Raw genomic sequence first — 18,079 nt, forward strand, 5'->3', positions numbered from 1 at the left:
AAAAGTAACTCTAAAATTCAAGAATCTTGCTGGAGCAACAGTTCATTATCATTAAAACGTTGAAATGTGCTTCTGCCTTTTTAAACACCAATTTTATACTTAAGGCACAAAAACTCAGGACTTTAAAAACACAGATGTATTTTGGGCAATCTGTCCAACAAGCAATGAAAAGTTAACTATCAGAGAATTCTAGAGACCAGTGCTAGCCTTTCATTGCTGTCCTTATTGTTTAGTTGTGGTGCAATGCACATTATTACATGGAATGTTGATCCCAGCCCTTGTTCTTTTTGATAAATGTCATATAAGTTACAAATGGCTTGGGGTACATTGATCTCGGTGAAGCACTATAATGTGTGAGCAATGCATGGCAAAACAAAGCTGATATTTCATCCTTCTGAAAATAAAATAGGAGAATAGAGGTTTCTATTAAATCAATTGGGTTTTACTTATTTACAGAGTAGTATTTAATATGAAAAAGTTCAAACTCTCTTTGAAAAGGACTGTGATTTAACATTTGTTATTCATTAATTTATGTTAAGTAGTTGTGGGAATTACCTACCTCCCCAAGAGTAAAACCATTGTTCCATAAATTATGAGCGGCAAATGTTTAAAAAATTGATGCTATAATTACTTAACACAAATGTGTGTCCAGATACTTCCAGCAATGTGTCCACAAAGCCTACTTTGTCTCTTTCTTTTCTTAAATGGGCTATCTTTTATTTTCGTTTCCAGGCTGCTGTTGTTGTGGTATTTAACTTTGCCATGGTTCTGCTCATCTTCCCTGCTATTCTCAGCATGGACCTCTACCGCAGGGAAGATAGGAGACTCGACATCCTCTGCTGTTTTACTAGGTATGGGCCAACTGAAAAACTGACTTTTGTACATCTCCTAAAGGTTCTGTGGTATGAGAATAATAGACCTCACAGCTCTGCGGCACTGCCTTTCTTGAGAGAAGTGGATAAGAATGAGTTTTATGGCTCTTTTTGACTGGATAATTTACTAGAAGCAGAATTGTTTGAAGAGCAATAAACTCACTTGGCCCCTGGAAAAGTAACAGATAAGTCAGAAAGTTGGTCTGCAGAAGAGAATTACAGATTTTCCCATGGATTTTAGTAGAACTGATTAGTTCAGTTCATATTTAAATGCTTAAAGTTGTCATTCGATTTTTTTTAAAAAAACACTAGTTTAATAATATTGATGCAAAAAGTTTATAGGATTTCTTGTTGACACTGGAAAAAAAATCAATGATGCTATCATAAATTTAGAGTAATTTCTAAGGCGCAGGATTCTCTGGCCATGCCCACCCGGCCACCAGAAATTCCCATCCGAGGTCAATGGACATTTACATGGTTCGCATCCCACCCGTGACGATCTTGCGGCGAGCGGGCCTGAAGAATACAGCCCCAGACTTTAGTACACAGCTGGTTTGTGTTACAACAGATAGGCATACATGGTGTATTTTGTGTATGGTGGACAGATACAGAGAAATGGGTGGTAAGTCCTCCGGTATTAGGTTATAGATGGTGCAGGGTATAGCTTTGGAGAATGGTATTAGTTTTTAGATACAAGCACTGGTACAACTTCATATTACAAGAATGCTGATGGGATGATAGATCGCTGCATGCTTCTCACATTGTTCTTGGGCGATAGAGGGAATGTTGCTGGTCTGCAGGTCAGAAAATAGGCCACATTTTGGAGAATCTTCCTTCGTACTGTGCATTATATTTTCCAACTGGGTTATTTTCATTGCCACCTCAGCCCACAGTGACACTTTGGTGAGTTTCATACATAGAAATATACCTAGAAAATAGAAGCAGGAGGAGGCCATTTGGATTCCACAGATTCATCACTCTCTGGCTGAAGAAATTTCTCCTCACCTTAAAGGATTACCCCCTTATCCACAAACTATGAACCCTAGTTCTGGACTCCCCGCCAATGGAAACATTCCTTCTGAATCTACCCGTCTAATCCTATTAGAATTTTATACGTTTCTGTGAGATCCCCTCTCACTCTTCTAAACTCTAATGAATATAATCTTTTTTTTTTTTAAATAATTTTTATTGGAATTTTTTACAGAAAATATAACAAAAAGTATAGCAAAAAGCAGTAATATGCAACTAACAGCCCCATAATACCCATAATTCCCCCCATACCGTAACATCACATGTATCACATTCCCCCACCCCCCCCCCCCAACAAGAGAACTTAACCATAAATTAAAATTAGATAAATCAAATTTAAATAAAATAAGCTAACATAATCAACGTCACCCCCTCCCCCCCCCGCCCCCCCCGGGTTGCTGCTGCTACTGTCCCAGTACCCTATCGTTGAGCCAGAAAGTCGAGGAAAGGTTGCCACCGTTTAAAGAACCCTTGCACCGATCCTCTCAGGGCGAATTTAACCTTCTCAAGCTTAATGAAGCCCGCCATGTCATTGATCCAGGTCTCCACGCTTGGGGGCCTCGCGTCCTTCCACTGTAGCAAAATCCTTCGCCGGGCTACTAGGGACGCAAAGGCCAGCACACCTGCCTCTTTCGCCTCCTGCACTCCCGGCTCTACCCCAACCCCAAAGATCGCGAGTCCCCATCCTGGCTTGACCCTGGATCCCACCACCCTTGACACCGTCCTCACCACCCCCTTCCAGAACTCCTCCAATGCCGGGCATGCCCAGAACATATGGGCATGGTTCGCTGGACTCCCCGAGCACCTGGCACACCTATCTTCACCCCCAAAGAACCTACTCATCCTCGTCCCAGTCATGTGGGCCCTATGCAGCACCTTGAATTGGATGAGGCTAAGCCGCGCACACGAGGAGGAAGAATTTACCCTCTCCAGGGCATCAGCCCATGTCCCGTCTTCAATCTGTTCCCCCAGTTCCCCAATGAATATAATCTTAACCGACTTGGTCTCTCCTCATATGACAGTCAGGCCATTCCAGGAATCAGCCTGGTAAACCTTCGCTACACTCCCTTCATTGCAAGAACATCCTCAGATAAGGACACCAATACTCCTTCACAGCAAGAACATCCTCAGATAAGGACACCAATACTCCTTCACAGCAAGAACATCCTCAGATAAGGACACCAATACTCCTTCATAGCAAGAACATCCTCAGATAAGGACACCAATACTGCCCACATAACTCCATGCGTGGCCCCATCGATGCCCTATACAATTGTAGTAAAACCTCCCTATTCCTATACTCAAATATTCTCGCAATGAAGGCCATTTGCCTTCTCTACTGCCTGCTGCACCTGCTTGCTTACTTTCAGTGACTGATGCACAAGGACACTAAGGTCTCGCTATGTATCTACCTCTCTCAATTTACACTCATCTTTTGATCCCACCACTGTCGGTGGGATTTCCCATTGAATCCAACCCCCCACCCCAGCCGGGAAACCCAAGTGAGGGGTCACCGTCGGCAGTACCAGAAGATTCCGCTGGTGATAATGGCCAGAAAATCTCGTCTCCCCCACCCGCCCCCGTCAAAGATGTTTTTGTACATATGAGAAAGTTTAGACTGCAGTGATATGAGCCTGACTTGTTTGCGCATTTGGTGATATCTTTAATTCCATACAGAAAGAAAGAATTGCAACAATGAGCAGCTCAGAGGATTAAATGAATGTCAACTTTGCACTGTATCATGCAACTGTTTCTTCTCTTTCTTTCAGTCCTTGTGCCAACCGGGTGATTCAGATTGAGTCACAAGCATATAGAGATACCAATGACAACCATCCTTGTCAACCACCACCACCTTACATCAATCAAAATTTTACCCAGGAGACTCAAATTACCATGCAGTCTACCGTCCAGTTGCGCACAGAGTACAATCCTCATACCCAGGCATACTATACAACTGCTGAGCCTCGCTCTGAGATATCTGTTCAACCAGTCACCCCAACCACACAGGATTCACTTAGCTCTCAGAGCCCAGAGACTGCTAGCTCAACACGGGATCTTCTCTCCCAGTTTACAGACCCCAACAGAAACTGTGTAGATCCACCCTGCACTAAATGGACTCTCTCTTATTTTGCCGAGAAGCATTATGCACCACTGTTGCTAAAGCCAACAACGAAGGTGAGTGTTAGAGTTAAACTGCTTTACCTTGTTTACTGTTAGCTGAAATAAAGCAATGTTATGACAAGTTGTTTGCATTCAACTTTCTGGGTAAATATGGAAGTAATTTTAAAGTTTGCCACCTTGACAGAATTACTCCTGACAGCGGTAAAACACGATGGCGTTTACAACGGCGTGGACTCTGCTGCGGGATGGGAGAATCCCACCCCGGGTTCCTGAATTACTAACTTAATGCATACAAAATCATTTAGAATTAAGGAATCTAAACAGGTTTGCAGAAAATATCTTAACCATAGTTGTCACCAGGATTTGTCTATTACCTTTGGAGAAATTGAACCAGCTTGTGTATTTGCTATAGAGGACAGTAAAGTAAATGTAAGTTTTAATATTTGATATCTGTATCAAGGTCAGCTCAGTAACTACAGTAAAATAATAATATTATCTCTGCTGATCATCATAAGCCAACATCACTGGTTTGATTCCGTGTCAATTAACATTGGTACTAAGTCATCCATGATTAGTTTGTTTGCTTGGGCTATCACCAAGTGTTTTCTGAACTAATCTTGCCCAGTTCCCTTAATGTTTGCGCCTATGCATCTTGTTGAGTTCTAAACCAGATTTTTTTCTTTATGTCACAGATTGTGGTCACATTGCTTTTTTTGGGTTTACTTGGGATCAGTCTCTATGGAACTACAACAGTCAGAGATGGACTGGATCTTACAGATATCGTACCTCGTGAAACGCGAGAATATGACTTCATCGCAGCGCAGTTTAAATACTTTTCTTTCTACAACATGTACATTGTAACTAAACAAGAAACAGACTATCCCAATGCTCAACACCTGCTGTATTACCTCCACAAAAGCTTCAGAAATGTGAAATTCATTTTGTTGGAAGACGATGGGAAACTTCCGAATATGTGGCTGCACTATTTTCATGACTGGCTGCAAGGTAAGAACAGCAATCCTTTTCTCTTATTTTAAAATTATAAGATGAGAATATATGAATTAAAACATAATGCATTTGATATTGTCTATTTTTCTTAAAGTACCTAATAATGTAGAATGATATAGCTGCAAACAGCAGAGCTCTGCAAGAGTGTATTTATTAGATATTCTTCAATACTGAACATTGATATTTATATATTGTTGTTTTGGTCTATCTATACTTCTGTGAAAGAACATGGGGTGAACCAAGTTAGAAATGGTATGTAGGGCGGCACGGAGGTGCAGTGGTTATCACTGCTGCCTCACGGCCCTGAGATCCCGGGTTCAATCCTGGCACTGGGCCACTGTTCGTGTGGAGTTTGCACATTCTCCCTGTGTCTGCATGGATCTCACCCCCACAGCCCAAAAGATCTGCAGGCTAGGTGACTTGGCCACGCTAAATTGCCCCTTAATTGGGGGGAAAAAAAGAATTGGGTATTCAAAATTTTAAAGAAAACAAAAGAAATGCTATGTTGTTGATGCATAATGTTATGGAATGTCTTAAAGTCCAAATGTTTATTAATATTCGGTAAAATCATAATGGAGGCCTTTTTAAGAGCAGAAAGATTGCCCGTGGTCTGTAATTTAGAACCTTAATTGAAATCTTTTGGAAACTATTGGGTACTAAAGATTCCCACGGGTTTGGCATGTTGTGGTATAAATGCTGAGATGCTCTCATCTAGGAGTTCCACTGTTGAGTTGGTCAGAATTTGAGGTGGGAATAGGTATCCTGAATTGCTTTGCAGACAGTTCTCTGTGCCACAAGGGGTACATCTAGGGTGTCGTCTGCTAGAAACATTCTGGAAAGTTCACTAGAAGAGGCTGAAATGAGGCACGTCAGGCCCACATCTCTCCCAGAAACATATAATTATCCTCCTTATGGCCCCTTTCCAAACCTTTCTCCTGTGGAGGCTCTCCATTTCCTAACTGGTTGTCTGGCCAGGTATACCTCTGTCAGTCACATGCCAGGTACTTTTTGATGCATAACACATGGCATACATTGTCCTTGACCTATCCTTCCTAGTTTGATTTTAATTAGGTAGATGCTTCATCCTTGCAAGATCCCCCAGGTAGTTTAGTGCTAGATTGGGACCCACTATATTTGATTTGGATGAGATTCCACCAAAGCTGTGCTGGAAGCCCAGCTGCAGATTTTCAGGGGTTGCAGTTATAATGTACTTTGCTTTTTAAATAATGTATCTAATGGAGTAACTGGCAACTGGGGAGAATTGTCAAGTTTTATCACAAGGCACTTGACCCGGGGGCTATCTTTTATTTGGATAAAAGATTTTATGTTGCCTCCTAAATTGGAGGTATGATGAAATTAAAAATTCTTCACCATTCCAGCCAATTAAATAATTACCAGAGAAGAAATGAAATGCAGACATCTAAAAGAGAGAACAATTAGGGAAACTGTTTATCCCACTGGAAGAGTAAAGGGAAAAGAAAGAGAGCGTCAGTGATATCTCAACTAATAACAAGTAGTGCAAGTTTCAAAAATCATCATGGAGGCAAGTTGACAGTACCATGTCATGTAATTTGTATTCCAGTATTGTAGGAGTTTTTGGAGGGGGAAAACAAAATTGTTAATGTATTGCTTGTTCATTAGTCCTTGTAAAGTGGAAATTACGAAGTGTAATTTTTTTTTTTTTAAAATTTAGATTAGCCAATTATTTTTTCCAATTAAGTGGCAATTTAGCGTGGCCAATCCACCTACTCTGCACATTTTTGGGTTGTGGGGGTGAAACCCACGCAGACACGGGGAGAATGTGCAAACTCCACACGGACAGTAACCAAGAGCCGGGATCGAACCTGGGACCTCAGCGCCATGAGGCGGTTGTGCTAACCACTAGGCCACCGTGCTGCCCTACGAAGTGTAATTTTGACATAATTCTACATAACTCTGCTATAAACAAAACCTTGGCCGCGATTCTCCGAGCCCCGGGCCGAAGAATCGCCGCAACCGCGACACAACGCCCCGACGCTGGCACGCGATTCTCCGAGGTGCAGAGAATTTGCGCCGCGTTTGACGTGGCGCAGGCCGCTGGAATCGGCAGGGCCGCTGATTCTCCGGCCTGGATGGGCCGAGCGGCCGCACAGATACGGCAGAGTCCCGCCGCCGCCGTTCACCCCTGGGCGCTGCCGCCGGGAACTCTGCGCAAAGGGCCGGGGGTGGCCTGTGGGGCGGGGAAAAGCGATCCTTCACCGGGTGGGGGGGAGGGGGGGCTCCGATGGGGTCTGGCCCTCGCTCGAGGCCCACCGATCGGCGGGCTAGCCTCTTCTTCCCACCCCATGGCCTACTTTGTGTGTGTGTGTGTGTCTGTAACATTCTGTTCCATTCCCAGATTCACCTCTCACTGCCACTTCCGGCTCCTACCTGATGCTACTGCTTTGCTCCAGTTTGGGGCTCTGCTATGATATCTGGCAGGAATTATGTACCATGATGGTTTTACCAGATGAGGAAATCCAGCCTGCAGAGCATAGCAGAGTCTGATCCCGAAGCAAAACAGCAGAATTGGTAGATATCAGATCAATGAGACTTGTAGCAAGAAGCTTTTTCAGTTACTGGGGGAAGGAGGGAATGTAACATTTATGAACTGAGATGGACAGCATGAAATATTTCAAGTCTTTTCCCACAAAAATTTGGAAATATTTTGCCTGGTGTGTTCTATTCCAACATAAAATAAAAAGGTTAACATAGTTCATTTTAAAATTCTGTAAATAGTTGTTTTTTTTATTGGTCAGTTATAAAGTTTATTACTGCAGTGGTAGATTTTTGTGTTGATGGGTTAGTAGATAATCCAGTTGGATGATTATTATTTAGGGAAGCTAAGCTTTGAAAACATGTGCTCATGCCAAGGCCACACCGAGTGGAGTGCTTTGAAATCACCTAGGTGGTATTTACAAATTGGTTCCTCTTCATTTCAAGACAGGTCTGGGAATGTGCATCAAGTTTGGCAGGTGTGCTGCTGTATGTTATTTTTAAGCTGCTGCCATTGTTTCAGACCAGTTTGTTTTAAGTTGATGTCTGCAGGTCTACATGGGAGTTTTTTTTTTCAAACTGGAATGAGCAAGCTCAGCCCTTAGGCAATGGCATTTGTGCCTGGCTTCTTTAGCCTTATCTCCTTACAGCTGTAGTTAACCTATCAGATCTGTAATGATGGTTTTGATTACAGCTTCAGTGCAGCTGTGAGGTGGGTCTGAACGTCGGGGTATGTGGTTTGTCATCTGCTCACACAGAGGCGCGTTGTACAGGGTTGTGGCTTCCTGTTCCAAATCTGATCCAAATTACCTGCTTGGAACAGCTAGTGATCTTCCATGCTTTTTAAAAAAAGGGTACAGGGGAAAATCTCAGCTGAGAATGAATAGGTGTTGGCTGTGATCTTTACACGTGCTGGCAACAGATCTCACGACTTGTAAGTGCTGCCCAAGTCAAACAGATGGAATGAATTGAGGACACAGTGTTAACTCATGCTGTGCTCAAGGAACGGCTGAGTTCCTTTTACTTTTCAACTTGTGCATTCATACTGTTTTCTCCTTCAGTGCTGAACACATTTTCCTCCAGTCTGTTCCATGGAATTTGGTTGTGTAATATTGCTATTAGAAAAGTTTGCCGTGACTGTACTGTGCATACTGTACATAATTACAGGCTTCACATTCAGGATTTTATTGTAACATGCATCTATAAACAAGGAAACTAAGAGGGAGCTTAAAGATATTTATGGATCAATTTTAACCTGGTGCAGATTTAGCGGTGTGGAAATTGAAGCAGGTAGTGAACTATCCAACTCGCTGGTGTGAGGCCCAGACACTGACTCCTGTCCAAATACAGCAGGAATGCTATTGAAGTTGGGCGGGAGTGGAGAGTCACATGGCAGTGCGGCTTCAGGGCGGTCAGGTCACTGGTAGGGACCCGTTGAGGTGGTCCCTACCAAACTAAGTGAGTTCAGAGGATGAGCAAAGAACACGGGGGGAGGGGGGATCATAACCGAGCAGCGGAGGCCCAAGCATCCTCATGGGACCAGGAGGAGCAGCTCTGCTCCTATTTGCTCACAAGGACCGTTAAAAAAGAAAATGAAATTTACCTGGGTCTCCTCTGTCCAGATGGAACCTGCAACCAACTTTCACTGATGGGTTCAAAACTGCGCAATTCTTCATCAGTGTAGAGTTAAAATAGTGAACATGCCTGGTGACATTAATGTAATTAAATATTGCCATTAAAATTAGGCCCCTTTCTCTGGGCGGGCAGCCTTTCCCATGCCTACTTTCAGCCAAGTTAAAATGGTGGGATAGGGACAGGCAGTGATGGTGGGAACACATTGGACAAAAATTCTGTTCAGTAGGTTGGATTAAAATTGAATCTGTAGCCTCTAAATCTTCAGTTGTTAAATATTTGGGGCAATATGAATGTTTTTGGTATCGATCGTCTTAAAATTGCTTTGTGTGAATTTTAGTGTTGGTTGTTTGTGTGTAATTATATTCCTGCTATTTTAAGACCGGTATTAATTTCCCTAAAGCAACTGTTTAACATCCCTCTTGAAATATCAGTGTAGGAATTTGATTTGAATATATAATCCATTTGTATGTTATAATTTACATAGCAATACTTAAGACCTCAGTGTTTTAGATTAAGTAAGAATGACTATCTTCCTAAACTTTTCAGCCAGTCTGTGTATGCCTTTTCCTGCAAAAATAATCTTTATTAGTGTCACAAGTAGGCGTACATTAACACCGCAATGAAGTTACTGTGAAAATCCCCTAGTCACTACAGGGTGAGCATATTTGATGGCTGAGGCAGCCTTCCTGCCCCCTTCCACCAGTGCTCTGTGGCATGAATTGACTCCTCAGTGCTCTTTTTGGGAGAAAGAATGAATTGCTATCATAATTTTTTTCAAAACATTCCAACTGAGACAGCAAGCTCACTATGTGCAGAATCTCAGTCATAAACTCCAGACCCCGCACTGTGAACACAGCAGGATATCAAACTAACTTGCTGTGTACCAATTTGCACTACCTAATATCAAGTGTCTCTTAAAATACATTTTCTGCCAATGATTTTGTAATTCTACTGGAATGTCTTCTCTACGTTGCCCATCCCATCGGGGATCTGACATACACATTTCTTGTAATAATGCTACAGTAATCAAAATTTTCATGTTGGCTACAGTTCCAAGAGCAGCAGTGACCCTTTAATGCCATGTATAATTGGTCAATTTTCATGCATGAGTCCAAACTGTGAACTCTCAAATTATTCAACCACAAGGGGCATCACAGTCAAGCCCAAGCTGTTCTAATTTTGATCTGTACAAATGCAATTTAGAGCACTGTTTGCTGAAGAGAGGCCAGAAACAGGAATCCTGATCAGCCTTCCCTTTTTTAGCCTTGGGATGTTGTGAGGGCAATTTGCAATTGCCAGCTGTCAATGTCTTGCCTAAAAAAACAAGCAGCCAGCAATTGAAATCAGGGGGTTGGGGCTGGGTGGAGAATGCCGGCTCAATTGCCGCATTTGATACACAAGGCCCTGTTGATGCAAATTTCAGGTGAGCCTGTAAATAGATAAGCAGCTCGCCCAAGTGTATTCAGGTGGACATGCTAACATATTCATTTTCAGCCAGAATCAAATCTTGCGACCTTTTGTGACCAAATGACTCTAAGGCGGCAAGTGGTGTATATTTTTTAATCTTTTAAGCTCCATAAACTTTCTTATTCACAAAATTCTGAATCCATTTTCGAATGTAGAAAGAAGGCAATTTCACAAAATGCTGTCACACACTTTCATTTGTCACATGTTTTCATTTCCATTTGTTGTGACATATGCCAATTATTCTCTATAGCCAGGTCTCAAATTTGATAAATGCTTTGGAGTTCCAAGCTACTTGTTATACACAAAATGTTTCAACTCTTGTCTAATCAGGTCTACAAGACACCTTTGACAGGGAATGGCAAGCTGGGAAGATTACTCACAACAGTTACAAAAATGGGTCTGATGATGGTGTTCTGGCCTACAAGTTGTTAATTCAGACTGGCAATAGGCATAGACCAACTGATCTAAGTCGGGTAAGGTTTTTTTAAAGATATCAACGCCTGTTTTGTTGACGAGTGAGAAAATAGCTCAATTTCTTTTGTCTTTTGAGTTGCTGAGTGTGAACCCAAAATTCCTCAAACATTTTAGTGGCCCCTCTTGTAGTAATACATTATTTCTCCACATGGTTTCTGCACACCAAGGTTACAGAATTACAATTTTTTATTTGTCTGCCTTCATTACAAACGTGAAGTCTCAGTGGAAATGGTACTGAGCACTGAAAAAGCAATTAGGTCTCGTTCAAGCCATTTGTCTTTTTTTTCATTTTTTTGGCCGAATCCCATCAATAATGTGCTGAAAGTAGTTCTGCTTATTCTCTACCTCCCCGTCATATTCAAGATGACAGTTTTACAGAGTACATTGTTTAAAGTTATTATGTGGTGTAAAACATGTTGGTTTACTGCAGACTACAGCATACCCGTTAACACTGAAAGAAATAAGTCACAAAACACTGATGTAGAGTTAGGCTGAATGAGTATTTACTCTGGTAAGCTTTAAATACAGTAGTTCATTCTTTACTAGGTGTAGCTTGTGGGACCAAGTGTTGGACTGTAACTTCTGATGTAATTTCCTGTGCCTGGGAGGGAGAAAAGTGTGCCATGCCCACAGGGGTTGCTAGCTGCACTGTTTGATTCCAGATACAGCTGAAGACATACAGTTGCTGAGTATCCTGTGGATTAATTGAATCCAGAGCCTGCGAATCAAATCTTTTTTTGTACTCCTGTCACAGTTGTGTTTCATTCAAAAAAGACCTGAAATGGAAGCTTGGCCAGTGTGCTGAAAAGCAAAGGAATACATATTTTCCGTAAAATAATTTTAACATTCAGCATTCCAGCACCCCCCCCCCAAAAAGTGCAAAAATTGGCAGCTGCAGACAGCTCCTTTTGGCACTATAGTACATGCTGCTGTTTGCCCAAGATTAATACTCGAAAGATGATTCCCCCCCACCCCCGTGACCCAGGCAGGATCTCGCTTCTGTCTGTTACTTGGCGTGGTGCATTTTCCGAATATACACAGGTCAGGAGAAGCAAGTGCTAGCAAAATTTGTACAGATGTTGTTTTATTTTTATAGCTCTCCTCCATTTGCTGGGTGGCATTTCCTTCAGTGTTAACAACAGAGGTTAACTGCGCACAGACGTGCACAGGGACCCTTGCCAATTTTTTTTCTTTCTCTTTTTTTGTTATTCTAACATTCATATTGTTCCTATAGATACTTAAATTCTTAAAGAGAACAAACAATGTGTTTTGTAGCTTCAAATTGAAGTTAAAATTGTTGCAATTTGTTACCTGTGTGAAGGCAAGATTGCTTTCCTTAAGCATTATGTTCATATGAGTTGTTTCTTTTTTGCCCTATGGTATTAAGACACATTGATTTTTTTTTAATCCATGCGTTCTAAGTAACTTTTCATCCTGTTACAGTTGACAAAACAGCGCCTAGTGAATGCTGATGGAATCATCAATCCAAATGCTTTTTACATCTATCTGACTGCCTGGGTCAGTAATGATCCTGTGGCCTATGCTGCCTCTCAAGCCAACATCCGGCCACACCCTCCAGAATGGGTACATGACAAGGTGGATGACAGGCCAGAGACTGCGCTCAGAAGTAAGTCTACTCTTTTTTTCCTTCCTTCAACAGTTTTACCTAATTTCTTCACCTCCAGTACTTTCACTGTCATGGTTGTAATTAATGGTCTTTAACGTCAATTTTTATTGCCAATTTTGAAAAGTGGTGTGCTTTTGAGTTTTATTTTTAGCATCAAATACCAAATTAAAATAACAGAGAAAAATCAGAGTTTTTTTTAAAAAAACAATTATATCTGAAGAAAATCAGATTAAAAATCAGCTTTTGTTTTGAATATCACTCTCGTTTTGTTGCGTATTTTATTCAAGTCCACCTAATAATTTTACCCAATGATTTACTCTGTACAGTCTCAATTTATGTGCTGTATGTATGTGATTCAGACTTGCCTTGATATGTGTACTAGACAGTCTTAGTTTATCATACATGCCACACAATTGCACCTCATCGTGTTACTCCATATAATCTTAACATGTAATGTACTTTATAAGGGTTGAACTTTGGAACATTTGAAATGGGATTTCATGAAACCAAATATGTAGTTCCAATCTTGTTAATATCTCAGGGCCCCTACAATCCCCCACTGTAAATTCCCTTACAGTGATACATTTTATTCTATATTTAATGAAAAGTAAATTAATAGCAGTTGCAACATTCTTAATTCCATGGATCAGCATTTGGCAGCAAAACAATGAACTCCTTGGATTTCTCACTTTGTAAATTATTTTCCTCTTGACATATCTAAAGTTTCCAATCATCTAGAGAATGAAGAGGGTAATTGTAACCTAGCCCACCATGAGGGAAGCTGGCACCATCAGATTAGCAGCCTTTTTCACACCCAACATGATTTTGCTTACAATATTGTGCTGTTGGTGTCATTCCACATGCTACTTGACGTATTTGGACAGAACATGTATGATGTTGTTCAAGTGACCCACTGTTGCTCAAGAGACCCACTGAAGACCATTGAAATCGGAGAGAATTCTTTCTCTAATCGTGGGAAATGGACCAAAACTTATTTAAATCATAGAATCCTTACAGTGCAGAAGGAGGCCATTCAGCACATTGAGTCTGCACTGACCCTCTGAAAGAGTACTCCACGCAGTGCACTTCCCCTCCCAATCCCAATCACCCCTTGACCTAAACTACACATCTTTTACACACTAAGGGGAAATGTAGCGTGGCCAATCCACCTAACCTACACATCTTTGAACTGTGGGGGAAACAGGAGCATCCAGAGGAAACCCATGCAGACAAGGCGGGAACATGCAAACTCCATGCCGCCCAAAGATTTAAAACCCTTACTATCTGGGAAAATTAGGGTTTTATTAGTGGAAATTAGTTTGTTATTAAAAATCATTGATTTTAACTTACATTAGACTACAGATTCTCCCTCTGTGAACCCGAACAGGCGGTGGAATGTGGTGACTCGGGGCTTTTCACAGTAACTTCATTGCAGTGTTAATGTAAGCCTACTTGTGACAATAAAGGTTATTTATTTATTTTGATTTATTTATTTTATTAAATGTATTAATTAGTTTTTAGAATTGCATCAGTCATACCAATTATCTCATTAAAAAATATTTATGCATTTGATACCTTGTCAGCCTTGCTAAAAATCAGAAATTGTAAATTGGAGGAAGAAATGGGATGGAAACACCTTTTCCCCCAAGTACAGTATATTTTTTAAAACACGGTATATTTTTAAAAACTTACTTTATATACTAGCCAATAGTATACTAAATGCAGTATAATCTTATTATACTTGGATTATTTAAAATGAATATAAAGTTACAGTCTTACAGGAATAATTCAGGTGTCACTGACCAAACATTTAAAAAAATCTGAAATTACACATAACCTCTCTCCCCAATACAAAAAGAAAGCTAAAGGTTAAGTGAGGGAAAATATTGTGTGTGTATTTTTTCTAGGATTCATTTTATTTCCTGTAGAAAAAGAGCATTTTTTATTTCCTTTACATACTGTAAAGGGTTTTCCATACCCATTAGTCAATGATATGATATCAGTATGTGGGTTGTTGTACACCTGTGCTTCATCACAATAATTCTGTGGAGTATTGACCAGGAGGGGGTCCTTTATGTCTCAAGGAGGGAACTTGGATTGATTTAATTTCCATTTAGGATTCAGTTATGTGACTGCCTGCTAGTTGAGGTTATTGGTCTGTGGAGTGGGCTCCTGAAAATGTGATTGGATAATGAAGCTCCACTGTATTCCAAACCCTGGAGCCTGGTGGCAGCCAGCCAACTCTTGTCTTAATGAAAATTTATAGTTGAGATTATAATAGGGCAAATCATGTTTAGCAAGTCAGTTGAATGACCCTGCAGGGTTTGGAACACACAGCAGCAAAAACTAAATGCTGGTTTTGTTGGGAATTTTTTTTTTGGTAAAGTCTTGCATTTAAAAGGAAGGAAAGGCACTCGTTGAAAAATAGAGTTGGTCCTGCAGATGTAGAGATTTTAGATTTTGAATTTAAACAAAGGCATCATTGTCATATTGTATGATCACATTTAGTTTTACCAGTTAATTAGGTCTGGATACTCTTTAGTTTTAATGCCACTGAGGCCACCCAGATGTAAATTTCTAATATTGATTCAAATAGTTGTTCTGTAGATAAATTACAGAATACTGTGCTTGTTGTATAGGTGTTTGTTGAATTGCTTTCTAACTAATTTAGACTGTTAACATGCAAAATTCATTTGCACATGGATGAAATGAATGGTTTTACTGGTTTCCTTACAGTATGTATAACTAGTTGTTCAATGTATTCAGAGTTCTTGGTGGAGGGGAAATAGTCGTAACATAATGCTTTTTACATTAAACCTCATTCACAGCTGACAGATACCGATATTTCTGCGACTACAAATATTTACTACGATAATTTGGTCAGCACAGTTTTGCTGATTTTAAAAGAATAAGTATCTGGCAGAATGCAATTCTGCTCTCAGAGGCATGTAGCAAGGTGGGAAGGTGCAAGTTAGAGGTCATGCCACCTTCCTGCCTCCCTCTGATTTAGTCCAGGATGGATAAGGAGGATGGCCTTCCTGCCTGAAGGCCAATTGTGGCCACTTAAGGGTTTGATCCCGATGTTACTGGTATTTAACTGGCAGGGCCCACACCAAGCAGGCCTATCACCAGTAGTACTCTAGTGGTAGGTGTGGGTGGTGGGGGCTCCTTGCCAGAAACTCGATTACTGACAGAGACACCCGCCAGCTGGAACAGAGGGAGCTTGAGTAAGAACCCTCTGTGTCCTTCAAATCAAACCCCCTCCCTGCCTGGTTGCAGCAATCTCGCTCCACTCTAAATCCCCCACTGTCAACATCCTGGGAGTTACCATTGACCAGAAACTGAACTGGACTAGCCAAATAAGTACTGTGGCTACAAGATCAAGTCAGAAGCTGGGAACTCTGCAGCAAGTAACTCGCATCCTGACTCCTCAAAGCCTGTCCTCCATCTTTAAGGTGTGCAATGAAATACTCTCCATTTGCCTGGATGAGTGCAGCTCCAATTACACTCAAGAAGTTTGCAACCACCTAGGACAAAGCAGTCTGCTTGATTGCCATCCCATCCACAAACAATCACTCCCTCCATCACAGACGCAGAATGGCAGCAGTGTGTACGATCTACAAAATGCAGCCAGGAACTCACCAACGCTCCTTAGACAACACCAGTACCATCTGGAAACACAAAGGCAGCAGACACAGGGAAACACTACCACCTGGAAGTTCCCCTCCAAGCCATTCACCATCCAGACTTGGAAATATATCGTAATTCCTTCATTGTCGCTGGATCAAATCACCCTCCCTAACAGCACTGTGGGTGTACCCACGCCATATGGACTGCAGCAGTTCAAGAAGGAAGCTCACCACTACCTTTTCAAGGGCAATTAGGGGTGGTCAATAAATGCTGGCCATTCCCGTGAAAGAATAAAACAAAAACTCACCTTATTTTCAGTGCTCCGTTGTCAATCCTCGACCAAGACCGCACTGCAGTACCTGCAGTGGCCACTGCTCTTGGTAATGTTGCTGGTATGGAAAGGTGCCGGCCCCTGATGGGATGGCAGCTCTTGGGGAGGGGGTGGTGCTATTCGCCTTACACCAGGGTTTCTGTGTGTAAAGTCCCCTCACACAAGCCAGGAAGTCCAACAGCAGGAAATTAATTGCCCAATCAGGGGCTTAACCCCATTAGTTTCCCAAAAATGACAGTGTTGGAGTTGGGACTGGTTTACCTGCCAGGATCATTAAATTCCACCGATTGTAATTTTAAGGGTCTGTGTTACATCCCACCCAATTTCCCTTTCCTAACCGAATCCCTCCTATTTTGTGCATTCCTATTTAATTCCCATTCTGACTGTTTATTCCCCTCCTGGAAGTGTTGATTCCTTCAAAGTGATCATTATTTATGTGTAAGCTTTTTACAGTGAGACCTACAGGCTATCTATGTGTCAAACATCACAGCCATGCCTACTCCTACAAGCACCTCTCCCAGGAGTAAATTAGTGATGATCAGGAGCTATTTGTTGTTTTATTTTACCTTCTTCATCGTAGGAGCAAACTCCGCACATGCCAATGATTGAACCTAGATCTTTCTGGTCTGAACCATTAGGACAGTTGTATCATTGTACGCTAAGAAACTTCTTTCGATTCAGTAATTCTGACATGCCATAATCGACTAAATCTATTTGTGAACACACATATGCATTAACTGAAAGTTAGTAGTTTTTAAAAAATAAACTGGTTTACTTTATGTTTAGTTCCAGCAGCTGAGCCAATTGAATATGCCCAGTTTCCTTTCTACCTCAATGGACTGCGTGAGACTTCGGATTTTGTGGAGGCTATTGAGAAAGTCAGAAATATCTGCAGTAACTTTACTAACCAAGGACTTTCCAGTTATCCAAACGGATATCCATTTCTTTTTTGGGAACAATACGTTGGGCTGCGACATTGGCTGCTGCTTGCCATCAGCGTGGTCTTGGCTTGCACTTTCCTGGTGTGCGCACTTTTCCTCCTGAACCCATGGACGGCTGGAATCATTGTAAGTTTACAAGGAGCTTTGTTGCTGCTTGAATTCCTTTTGGTATAGCTCTTTCTTTAGTCGGGAAGGTTTTGTTTATGTCTGGGCCTCTGGTGGGGTATGCCTGTGACATCATTCATGAAATGTTTATTCGGCTTGGAAAGATGACGACAATGAAAATTTAAGCATTTGTGGGGGAAAAAATCCTATAGTTTCACATTTTGTAAGAACTTGAAGGGAAAAAAAGTCATTGTTGCTTTAGATAACTTGTTTGTTACAAAAAACATGCAAGGCACTGTTGCTCTCTTGCTTTGACTAATTTCAG

The 18,079-nt window shown here is 41.4% G+C and overlaps 1 protein-coding gene across 5 annotated transcripts in view; it reads left to right on the forward strand.

Annotated features, from left to right (window-relative positions):
* The window catches only part of ptch1 (patched 1), a 104,159-nt gene that overhangs the window by 59,483 nt on the left and 26,597 nt on the right, over window positions 1–18,079 (forward strand). For all 5 annotated transcript variants that reach the window (XR_005461588.1, XM_038804796.1, XM_038804794.1 and 2 more), the window contains exons 13-18: window positions 733–851; window positions 3,671–4,076; window positions 4,715–5,027; window positions 10,977–11,119; window positions 12,564–12,747; window positions 17,495–17,775. Coding sequence is in view for 4 of the 5 variants with exons in the window: in XM_038804796.1 (XP_038660724.1) it covers window positions 733–851; window positions 3,671–4,076; window positions 4,715–5,027; window positions 10,977–11,119; window positions 12,564–12,747; window positions 17,495–17,775 (1,446 nt within the window). In the remaining variant the exon portion in view is untranslated. The remainder of the gene's footprint in view (window positions 1–732; window positions 852–3,670; window positions 4,077–4,714; window positions 5,028–10,976; window positions 11,120–12,563; window positions 12,748–17,494; window positions 17,776–18,079) is intronic.

The sequence above is a fragment of the Scyliorhinus canicula genome, chromosome 8 (assembly GCF_902713615.1).
Source record: "Scyliorhinus canicula chromosome 8, sScyCan1.1, whole genome shotgun sequence".
NCBI classification, from domain to species: domain Eukaryota; kingdom Metazoa; phylum Chordata; class Chondrichthyes; order Carcharhiniformes; family Scyliorhinidae; genus Scyliorhinus; species Scyliorhinus canicula.